This window comes from Crocodylus porosus, unplaced genomic scaffold (genome assembly GCF_001723895.1).
Source record: "Crocodylus porosus isolate Cpor-Errol unplaced genomic scaffold, CroPor_comp1, whole genome shotgun sequence".
NCBI lineage: Eukaryota > Metazoa > Chordata > Crocodylia > Crocodylidae > Crocodylus > Crocodylus porosus.
Genome location: NW_017728910.1, coordinates 15,088,882 through 15,101,258, shown reverse-complemented (window position 1 = coordinate 15,101,258; position 12,377 = coordinate 15,088,882). Strand labels below are relative to the sequence as shown.

General features: G+C 39.5%; 1 protein-coding gene across 1 annotated transcript in view; it reads right to left on the bottom strand.

The window, feature by feature from the left end:
• Positions 1-6,606: 6,606 nt before the first annotated feature.
• The window catches only part of FNDC3B (fibronectin type III domain containing 3B), a 307,284-nt gene continuing 301,513 nt past the window's right edge, over positions 6,607-12,377 (bottom strand). Inside the window, exon 26 of the mRNA XM_019532737.1 lies at positions 6,607-10,042. Coding sequence (XP_019388282.1) covers positions 9,731-10,042 — 312 coding nt within the window. The 3' untranslated portion in view covers positions 6,607-9,730. The remainder of the gene's footprint in view (positions 10,043-12,377) is intronic.

The following is a 12,377-nucleotide window of genomic DNA, read 5'->3' as shown; positions in this document are numbered from 1 at the left end:
TGGTCACTCCTGGCGGTGCTTGGGGGAACAGGGACTCCCCCAGTGCCTGCTGATCCCCCCATTTGCGCTGGGCGAGTTCTGGAAGGCACGCGGTACAGTGTATGTACACTCGGATAACACGTCAAGGATTTCGGCCCCTCTAGAAAACAAACCTGCAAGGCTCTATAACTTTCAGAACAGTAACAGCTGGTTGTCCCTTTCCATGGGACAGCAGACAGATGTTCACTCGCACAGTAAAGAAGGCGGACAGCTCTTGCTTGCAACATCAACAAAGGCTATTATTACGTCATCACTATTAAAACTTGATTGTTTGATCCTGATTTTATTCACAGCACTGCAAATCCAGAGCAGCTTTGTTAAAGTTAAAGGAGTTGCATTGGTATAAGATGGTATGAGACCAAAAGCAAATTCAGTCCCCTCCGGCCAGGTTTGGGGCAGGAGCATGTTTGTAATTCACTGTTTCTGCTGTACCTGTTCAGAAAATAAATGGGGGTTCCCCACCGTTATCAACACACCTTTGATTTCTAAAGCACCAACTTCATTTCCTTTGTATGGGTATTTTAAGAGTTGGGAGGAGGGGATGGGAGATCTCCAACAGAACAACAGGATTCGAGAAGTAACTAACCCCAAATGAAAACCATACAGTGAATGGCAAGTCTAGTTATCCCTCACACACAGCAAACCAGAGCACCCACATTTTTTAATGCAGCTGCCAAAAGCTAGAGATGAAATACCGTCATATACCTGTAAGCAAACATGCAGCCCATGGCACTGGACGGACCACAGATCCAGATTTTCTTCCTCTCTCTCCCTTTGCAGTAGGCTTTATGCGCTCTAGTAACCTTTAATGCGCCCTGTACCCAGGTACACGCATCTCTTCTAACCCATAAACACACACTGTTGAATTCAGTGGCATCACCTTTAATTCAGAGCAGTTCTGCCAGCAGAGTTTATTATCTACCAGTAATATTGGAATACGCAGTATTAGTTTGTCATCCAATCTGAGGAATTTTGCAATGAGCTCACAAACATTCGGCAGCTAGAAAATGGAGTCACATTTAATACATAAATTATTCATTCTGAATTAGTTTCTCAGCTCCATTCATATATTAATTAATTCTCACAACACTGCTGTGGAGTGTACTGTTAGTCCTGTTTTACTGAGGGAGACTAACAACTCCCTTAAGAAATTCAGGGAGGGAGAAAAGCCAGGGCAATTGCCAAGGACCATAATTGCTGAGCAGGTTGGGCTGTGTATTAATTTACTACTAAAGTTAACATCCACTGTAAACCTTGTTGATTGCTTCACTGCCAAGAAATTTATACTAATTACTAAAATAATGATAAGAAACAATTACACAAGTGAACAAGCAGCACATCACTAACCAATAGCCCATAAGCTAGAGCATTTGGGTTTGGAAGCTACAAGTGCAATTTAGCTTTTTTATTCTTTCATCCAGCCAAGAATCTGCAGATTGTCAGAAGAGTCCGAACACAAGTGGTAATTTAAACCTTCTTTATAGGTAGGAAGAACCAGCCATTTCAAGGGTTTCTGATGAGCTTCTGCTCATCCTAACAGGATTCAGAGACTGTCCAGGCCTTCCTTTTTCTATCTACATCTGGTCCATATCTACAGGGAGAACTATAAATGATATCTGCACCATCGCTCTGCATCTAGGCAAATGCTAAGCATCTGGAATCCACACAAAATTTCAAAACCAGGTTTGTTTGTTAGACAGATTGAGCAAAACTGCCAGATTCGGATGAGGATCAATGACACTACAGGGGTTTTGTTGCATCTCTACAATAAATTAAGTTGTTCAGGCTTCACTTATGCCTCGAGAAATGTCCCAGTTTTGTTCTGGGTGAAAGGCTGTTGCCAGGACCTGTTTTCTAAACCTGGTTCACCTTCAAACCCCATGGATTCACCCTTGACTATGCAGATGGAAATTCAGCATAGGAAATAGCTAATAGGCTGATGGCCTTGTTGCTGCCAGAAACAGCATGAGCACCATCAGTTTCTTTTCACCACCCAACTGCAGAGCTGCACATGTCCAGTGGAGTTTAGTATGCTCAGCACCTCTCTGGAGCTGCTTAACACTTTGCAAGGTTGGGGACTGTCTTACCATCTAGCTGTTTAAAAATTCACTTCCATGCATGTGCCAGCTATATTTTTAAGGCTCGCCTCTGACAAGTGTCAGACACAAGTACGAAAGTGGTTCGAGAGAAGTGCCAGACAGCAAACCCAGCTCATGAAAACATAATGGGGGTGTTAAGGTCCTCAGAGCCTCATTGACATCTGTGATTTGTGCATGGATTGTGTTTAAAAAGGAAGTGGAAATTTTCATGGAAAAGTCTAACAGGATTCCCTGCTTTTCCAATCACAGGTATCACTCATCACAGAGCTATAACTGCCTCTTAGAAAGACATGTCCCCCGACCAAGCAAGCCCAAAGTGGTCTGCTAAAACAGCTTTGGCTGAAATTGCCTGTTGGAGATGGAAACACAGTCCGGCAGTACTTCTCAGACCTGTTTCCCCAGCTCTTACGCAGTGGCAGCACGATGTACTGTGTAGCCGTGGCAGCAAGATGTAGTCTGGACAGTGTGGACGTTTTCCAAGTTCAGTTTTACTTCTTCAGAGCATTTCTGGCCTCAGTGGACACAGCTGCTGAAGCACCAGGCTTCCACTGCCGTTATACGGCCCCACGCATCAGCACTGTGAGGACAGCTGAACTTTTATGACTGCTGACATACTTCAAAGAAACCTTTTCTTTCTTCTGTTCAGAGAGAATGAGAATACTTGCATGGAGATAGTTTCCTGAGCTCAATCCAAACTCTGGAATAAAAGGACTGCTCTGAAGTTATTCAACTTGGTTTTCTTCTGACTGAAAAAGAACCACTTGTGTTAAAATACTGATCCAGCCCTGATGGGTAGGTGAGTCGATGCAGCTTTGCATGTCACATCGGTGACTGGCTTTTACTAGGACTGCACAGAATAGCCTGCTTCATTTCTGGATCCTCAAACTATCATATAGATTAGCTGCTGTTCGGTTTGGAAACGCACTGCATCTGCTTTAAAAGGTCTCACAAGAGAGCAGAGCATGCTGTGATAGGTTACTCTGCTTTTGATTAAATGATCTTCCCAGGCCTTCTCTAGCCAATGGGATGCCACCTTAAATTGCCCCTACTTTGGTGAGAGAGTATGGAAAGGTTTCGGAGTGAAGGACTGACCAGGCAAAGACAAAGTAGTATTCCAGAAAAGTTTGCAGTATCAGCTGTAGTTTTGAAGTCCAATTTCCCCTTATCACTATTATTGTTATTACTTTTATTAGTATCATCATCACCATGTATATCCCCCTGTCTGGCGGGGGATAAACGTTCTCTGAAGTAGCTGTTCTTTAAAAGTGTCTTGCTCTGTAGGAATGGGCTTCTACAGAAACCCTGTGTTTTTTCTTAGACTGCACCATGAATTATATACAATTCACCTGAAAGATTATTTGAAAAGGTTGCTGCTGTAAAGCAGAGTCGGACCTGTGGCTCTTCAGCACTCACTGAGCATTAACTAACTAACAAGCATATCCACGAAAAGCAGAACCCAAGGATATGGAACGAGCTTAGCTAGGTTGTTTCTGTGCCGTTTTCCAAACTGCTGCAAGCCCCTTCTCTTCTGGCTCGCAGTGGCCCCAAGTAATCCGTAGGGTCAGACAGAAGGCAGGCCACTCTAACATGGAATAGCAGGCATGAACCGGGCAGAGAAAGTTTACTTGAGAAATAAGGGACTTTGTGCTAGGAGATGGCATGGCTCTCCATATTCAGTTATGCTTTTTAATTTATCCCAAGGGCACATCATCGAGTACCTTTTCCCTATGAAACACTCTCCTATAAAGCAACGGTCGCATATGGATGAATAGATCACACTTTAAACAATGAATTCTTTTTTGCCTCACCTTTCAATTATCCCCGCCGTTGGGACAGTCGCCGATTCTAAAAGCAAAGCAAAACTAGTGAACATTTTACATTTGATGGGGATCTTTGATTAAAGGGACGAATTGTAATTGCTACTATTATAGAAAAACAGTCATTAGTCATCATGACCAGACTTCACTGCAGATATGTACAGGTCTGCAGCTGGCTGCAAAATCCAGAAAGCCATGTGGGTTGCTGGCCTTGTGCACCTGTGAGTCTCTGAACTCCTGCTAAGGGCCAGCAAAAAGGAGCTATGCTGCTGTGAGGGACCTCTGCTCCATTTTGAAACTCTCAGAGGTCACTGAGTCTTTTCTCCCAGTCTTAGAGTACCAAGAGCAGCTACTTTATGCAACACAACTAAACAACTACAATTTGGTTAGTATTTCCATACCCAGCTCATATTTTCTTCTATCCTACCTGCTCTCTATTTCCTGATCCACAGGGAAAGAGGCTTAGAGCTGCTAAAAAAGACAGTAGCAGCACCATAAAACATCATACCACGCCATCTTATTAGCAAATCAGAACCTGCCATTTTACCCTAAGCCCTCATGATAATAATGTAATGCAACGTTGGGATGTATGTTCAACAAAAAAGAAAGTTTGATCCTTCCTATAAAATACAATGATTATTATCCAGTTGAAAAATCTGAGCCTTCATTGGTACCATCTTGGTAACAGCTGGGGAAAGGAACAAGGAGAAAATGCTGAGAGGTCGAATGAAAATAAGTGGTTAGTTTTTCTTGAAAAGGGCATACATATTAGGTAAATTGCAGTAATGAAAAAATACATATAAAATAAACCGTAGCATTTATATAGTGCTTTTGAGCTTCAACACACAGTGTAAAAGATGCATAAATTATTTCAAAACAAAGCACAAACATTTATAGGGAGTTCTTTATAACAAATGAGCTAAATTCTATTTAATTGCCAATTCAGTGGGAAGATCCAGCCCTTCTTAAAAACACCTCCCCCCAAAAAAGTCACAAATACCAACGTACTTTCATATGCCTTGTCTCACCCATTCTTCAGTATTTCAGAAAAATATTAAAGCAAATAAAAATATTTATGAACTTGAGTTTTAAGATTATTTGCCATCAGCTTTTGATTCCTAGTGGTCAGCATTTACTAGAACAGAATGGCTGGGGCACTGGCTACCAAAATATATAATCGATGGGAAGAATTTAGCAGAATTCATAAAGAAGGTATTATGGGTAACAAGAACATCCAGAGTCTGAGATGCCCTTTCACGTCAGAGATAAAACCAAAATTTAACTTCAAGGGATCCAGGAGAGACTTTCTGCAAGGACAATTCTCCAACTTTCTTCCACTCACCTAATTCTGACGAGGAGACCGGATGCTGGGCTGAACGGACCGATGGTCTGACCAAGTGTGGTAACGTCCATTTTCTGGTGCAACACAAACTAACCTTGCCCTTTAGTTTGCATCCTCCTGCACACACAAACAGCATGGATGGTGTGACAGCGGCCCTACCGCTGGAAAAAGGTTTCATAGTAATTTATCTTCCTCCCTTAGTTGGCAAGGTATCTGGCACTTCTGGGACAGGTTTTGAGTGCGTTTGGTGAATCGTAGCACTTGTTCAGCACTTCACAAGCCCAGACTTCATGACACAGGTCTGTATCGCTTCCAGTTTCACACAAGGAAGCAGCACAGCGGTAAGAGCCCGTATTTTAAATGTGGATGTATAAGAAACGATATGCACCCGAACCCATGCTTCTGAAATTAAGGGCCTAGCTTTAACACCAAATTTCAATATTTTGACACGCCCATATTTAAGGCATTTCAAACTAATCTGACTTCTTGACAAAGCCAGCTGATGTCAATGGCAGGCCTTTCACTCCCATTAATAGGTGTATTAGATCAAAGCCTTAAGGCACCTAAGAGTCATGATAAAGAATGAAGCCCCATTTGGAAATCTGCCAACAATTTGCTTTTCAGTGGAGAGAAGGAACCTGCAGTGTGTTCCAGGTTAGCTTGAGAAAGGAGATCCCATGCTTGGAAACGAGGCTTGACCCCATGCTCGGGGAGAGGTATCTGCATTTGCTCAGCTACCAGAGCCCAATACACCTGCTGCTGATTTGTCTGATTCGTAATCACGCCATGTCAAGCACGCTGGCCAACTTTCCAGCAGACTGGTCAAGAAGATACAAGAAGGTGGAACTCTTCTACTGGGAGAAGCAGTATGAGAGACACAAGGGGATGGGACAGCATTCGCTGAAAAACAAAGGAAAAAGGCCAGAGTTCATCCAGGTTGCTCATTTTTATTTTAGTGAGGCTTGATTAACCCAAGGCTGATTTTAGTGATCTGGTGGGGTTACAGCATCCATTAGGATACTTACAGAAAGCTAACGGCCTCTGACAACCACTTAACATGTACTCTCCTAATAGCTGGTAAAGATAATCCTGATACGATCACAGGAGAGGCTAACTATCATACTAAACTTAAAAGGGGAACATGAGCCTTGCTCAAAAATGGAAAGTCATTGAATTTTCAAACCAGCAATCTACGTAACTTGATTTACAGCTCTTTATGCTAACTTTATGAAACTCCATTATCTGATGGGAACAGCGGGAAAAAATGTGAATGGATGGAGAACTTAGTCAGAAATCATCTCTGCTAATGTCAGAAAGAATTAAACCATTTATTGGGCATAAATATATTACATATACACTACAGATACAGTTAAGTCTTACATACATAGCGTAGTATTTGCAAAATCTATACATTAAAATTGATATGGCAGTTTTAATACAATGCTTATGAAATAGTCTAAAATTTACAATACAAGAAAAACTTATGATTATTTTTCTCTTAGAGTTGAAAAGCTTGGAATGTATGTTCCCATAGTGAGGTAAAAACATTTTATTTTATTTTTTTCAATTTAAAGAATTGTGCAAGGATAACATTCATACACATTCAATTAGGGCACTTCTCAATTGTGACATTGAATACTGAACTACTGTAGCCAACAAAACAGATTAGAAAACTACATTTCAAGTTCATAAAGAAAAAAGGCAGATAATATAAAATGTTTCTTTCCTTTTTAATAATTTTTAAAATACTTATTTTTCCTTTTTTTTTCCTTTTTTTCCTGTAACAATTTCATGAAGAGCAGAGGGCTTTGGAATTTGGTTCATATGATGAATATTTACTGGGCTGAGGAAGGGTACAGAGACAGAGGAAAACCTGAAGCATCAGTAAACTGCATTAATTGGTAATGGAAGTACAAAGAGGAAAGATTTAAACCTGTAACACTTTATTTTATGTTTACATTAAAGATGAATTATAACAGAATTGCTATGGCAGTATATACAAAGTAAATAAAGATATAAAATTAACTTATGCTGGGCCTGTTCCAAATCCCATAAAAGTCTTTCACCGCTACCTTCAATGGGAGTTGAGCTGGATTTTTTGATTGTTGTCATTACAATGAGATACCAAATGAATCAGTTGTGTCAGAAACACTTCACATAAAGTGTTACAGGTTTCTGTTCTCTACACTTCTGCTTGCTGCTACACCCTATATATGCAACTTTTTGAAACAAATTACCTAAAACACATTTTTAAAAAAAAGTATTACAGTATTAAAAAAAAAAAAGACGCCAGGCCTGGATTTTGTAGCAGCACTGCTAAAAGAGTATTCCAAAATAAAAAAGGGATAAATAATTCAAACGCGAGTTTCCAAATCACTGTGTTTTTCATTGTTTTAAAAAATACACCTGATCTCCCCCTGTTGAAAACAGTTGCGTATGCTTTGCTCAAAAAATGTAAGGCAAGGTCACAACATTTCCATATCACAAATAAATTTAAATAAAATGTAAATAAATTTGACAAGCCATGACTTTGGCAGAAACAAAAAAATATATATATATATTTAGTTCAATGTTATTAGTTTGCAAGGCTAAATTAAACTAATTATAGTCATTAACAAAATACCAAACATTTCTAATATTTGCTACATCTAGAGGCACACAGAAGAATTCATTGATCTTAGCACTTTCTTTCAAGAGATGATTATGCTTTTTGGATACATGTAAACGTTTCAATCACTGATAATGGGGTTTTTTTGGCATTGAATGCACTAGATGCTCCCATCTTCAAAAACACAAGAAAACATAAGAAGGTTAATAATACTAGGAATGCTGTCGGGTGAAAAAGTGGACCTAAAAAGTACGACAGTATAAAACAGACAAAATATAACATGCTACAAGGGGGAAAAAATTAGTACATAAGTACACTTTTTATTTTTTATTTTTTTTTACAATAAATAAAAGATTGCACTGTAATTGGCATTTAAAGTACTGTATGCAGTATATAGTATAAATAAACCTAAAACAAAATAATGTTGGTTTCCCCATTACTTTGGTTAAGGGAATAGTATGCTAGTACAGGACACTGAGTCTTAGACAACATAGAGCACGAAATAGCTATGACAAAAGCAAAATCAAAATATAGCAAAAATATACAAAAACAAGAGGCAGGGAAATACATGGTGTGTGTCTGTTGCACCCTTTTGGAATTGATTTGCACCTCCAGCTCATTTAAGTCCCTGAGGTACTTGCACATTGTTGACTTCAATATAAATAACCCAAATGACTGTTAAAAATCTAGTATCTCCATGAATTAAAACATGTATGTCTGGGCCACTGCCGCCAGAACAAAAAAGATAAATCTGGATCACTCTGCTCTGATTTTTGCAATGTATCCAATATTTTGATGCAATAATAGGAATATAGGCATCAGATGAATTATCTGGTCTTATAATGGATACCGCCAAGAAATGGAGCCTTCTTCAGACGTGACTGATTGACTAAGATGCTGCTTGTGGGTGTAACTCTTACACAATCAGTAGAGGCAGTAAGCTGTCACCAGCTCCAATTACATAAATCAGGCTGAACGTAATAGAATACAATAATATCTAGCGATTAGATTAGGAGTAGTTATATACAATGACAAATAACAGGGTCAAGCAGCTTTTAACAGCTGAACATGGGAATAACTAACTATTGCACAATGCCCTCTTAAAGTTACTGCTATGAATCAAAATGATTAAAAAAACCTAATGCTTCATAATTTATATGCAGTTTGGCTTTGATTTCTTACATAGACAATTCATAGTGTTGTAACTGTAAAAGTAACAGATCATTAAAAGGTTTTAGACTGCAGTATACTGTTTGATTTAAATGCACTAAGCATAGTTAAAGTAAGTGAGTGTACAATGCATCTTGAAAAAAACTGGGGCAAATGTATTGTAGTGAATAATCATAGGTAACATTGATAATACTGTTCAACGAAAACCTGGTACTGCTGACTAACACTTCATTCTAGCCTTACCACTATACACACTTGTGATTAATGTTTACAGATAAAGAAAAGTAGTGACTGATGATTATAATTTGCTAAAAAGTAACAGTACAAGAAAGACTGTAAGGACTCCTGTGATAAAAAAATAAAACAATGTAACAGCAAATTGGTGACAATTCTGAAACCGTGAAGGAAAAAAAAAAAAACGTTGCTTTTATTATCTGGTTCATTTCTCCAGTTTGACCACTTCCAAGTTTTGAATTTCAAAAAGGTGCATCAAAACACTGATTTATCTCTCTCTTAGCTAGAACTGTAAAAACAAGAGAAATATATAAAATGCATGGTAGAACAAAAAGATTTCAAAAAGGAATATCTGAATAAATGTGTGGATTATAATGCGTAGCATTAGTTAAATTCATACTTCAAACTGTCATTGGATTCTCTACTTCATAAAGAAGTACTGTAATATAAAGGCAAATACAATTGACAAAGTTGCAAAGCCAATAACAATTAGGGCTGCAAACTGTTCATCAGTAGGCATCATGCTCTTTATCTTAGGATCATCTACACTTCCCATTTCCCCTGAAAGCATGAGCTCACTTCGCTGGAGTAGAAAGGCAACAGATGGGCTGAAAGGTCCACTAAGTTCCTGTGAGGTATCCAAGCATCGGCGGCATATGCAGACACGGAACCGGTAGTCTGTGTTGACCTGAAGGCCTGAGATTTGGAATGTCGTCTCATCTCCCTTGTACACCTTCAAAAACATTAAAAAAAAAAAAAAAAAAGCGTCAGTCAACTACAGAAAGCAGCAATAGCCTTTCCTGTGTTAATGGTTTTCTCATCTCAACATCAAAAATACCATGATGCTATCCGGGACAGAACATCATTTGCGAGAGCTCTGGCTTGCAAATATTTGATTTCAGATGCAATCATCAACGTTTTATGAAACCTACTGCCTTGACTCAAGACTCAGTCTACACCCTCACGTTCAAAGAAGACAGGGAACTTTTTGGGTCTGCCACAATTTTGGCCAGAGCTTTGAAGGGGACTGCAAAATCTGAACCCATTTAAAAAGCATTCCAACTACTTCTATGGAGATTTCAGCATGCCCCGAGTAGGTTACAACACCGAGAACGTGGAGCATAGGGGAGTGCATAAGAAATGACCAAATATGGCAATTCTTATACTATGCTACCCAAGAATATATTTTTAAAAACACAGAGGAAAAAAAAAAAACAACACGAGGAGAAGAGATTTCAAGCAGTAACTCGGTCTCAGGAAGCAACAGTTTGTGCATGAAGGAAATAAAATGAGCAACATTAAAGTCAGGCTTTAACAGAACAACAATATAAATTCATATTTGGGACATGTTCTACCTACCAGGCATCTGACTCACAACTCTGATGGCCACACTTGGCCAAGAAATGAAGAAAAATCACAAAACCAATTTACTTAAAAATAGCCTTAGACAAATCCTAAATTTGTTACAATGCTTGCTTCCATGCAGTCATTTTACAGTCACTTTCTTCAGATTTCCCTTAAGAGCCAATGCTTGACCTAAACGTAGCATCTTGAGAATCAGCAAAACAAGAAAAATCTCCCCTCTACTACTGCACTGTATCCAATCTCGTAACGTACCCAACACTTCACCCATCTATGCTAATACGATTCAGGGAATTCATGACTCAGAGTGTGTGAATCACTGCAAGAGAGAATATGTGAGTCATGAATCTGCACACATACCTAGGAGCAGGAACTGAGACAGAACTGAAAAAAGTGAAGGGATTTCTTTGTGACCTCTCCAAATAAAACAATACATGTAGAAAAATTGGTAAGACTGAAATTTTATTGAATACTGAAATACAATAAATACGTTTCATGGTGCTTAAATCTGAACAACTAACATGTTTCCTTCTCCTCAGCTCTTGAAGATCTTTTCTTGCCTCCTTTTTAACCAGTTTCCTTTTTTCCCCTAAAACAGGAATAGGAAGCTGCTAATATCCTCTGTTCTCTTGCAGAGATGAGTTCTAGTTTCTCGATGGAAAATAAGAAGAAAAAAATGCAAAAATGGACATTTTCTTCCATGTAGATTTAGAATATGAAATAGAACAAACATCCAAAGAAAGGGGAGTGCTCAGGCGAGGAGGCCTTCATTTCAATAGCGCTCTCATCCTCCAATGTGTTCCCAATCCTTCTGTTCTGAGCTGTCTGCAAACTTGCCCAAGAAGCTGTCTTAACATCCAAATCGTTAATAAAAATGTTGAACAGCACTGGGCTCAGAACAGACCCCTGTGGGACTCCACTCAAAACCTGCTGCCATTTTCACATTGGCCTATTAATCATTAGCCTTTGCTTACAGCAATTGAGCCAGTTATCTATCCACTTCGTAGTAGTTTTATCCAGCCTGCATTTTTCCAATTTGTTTATGAGGCCATGCAGGATCTTGTCAAAAGCCTTGCTGAAATCCAGTTACACTATATCCACAGCATTACCTACCCAAGTAGTCACTTTATCAAAGGAGGAGATCAGGCTTGTTTAACATGATGTTTTTCATAAATCCATGCTGGCTGCTTGTGATCGGTCTTTCCTCCTCCAGTTACTTGCAAATGGCCTTCCTTTGGATATGCTCCAGTAACTTCCCTGGTATTGAGGTGAGGCTAACCAGTCTGTAGTTCCTTAGGTCCTCTTTCTGGCCTTTTTGAGAGGTACTACCATTGACCCTTTTCTAGTCCTCTGGTATCTGGCCCATCTCCCACAGCTTCATGCAGCTCACTGTAAGGGCTCCGAGGTCCCCTCCATCAGCTGCTGCAGGACCCTGGGATGAGGTTCACCTGACCCTGCCGACTTGAATTCATTCAGATCCAAGAGAAGGTCTCTGACTGTCCCTTCTGTTATCTCTTCCCTCAGCTTGCCCCCTCCCTTATCCAGATAATACCTATTAAGTGTCTGGCAGCTTAATTTTTTGTGAAGACTGAGGCAAAGTACTTGCTGAGTAACTGCCCTCTTTGTGTCTTCAGTTAGGGGTTCCCCCAGGTTGTTAACAGAGGACCCACAGCTTCCTTCATAGGTGGAGGAAGAAAATATGATGG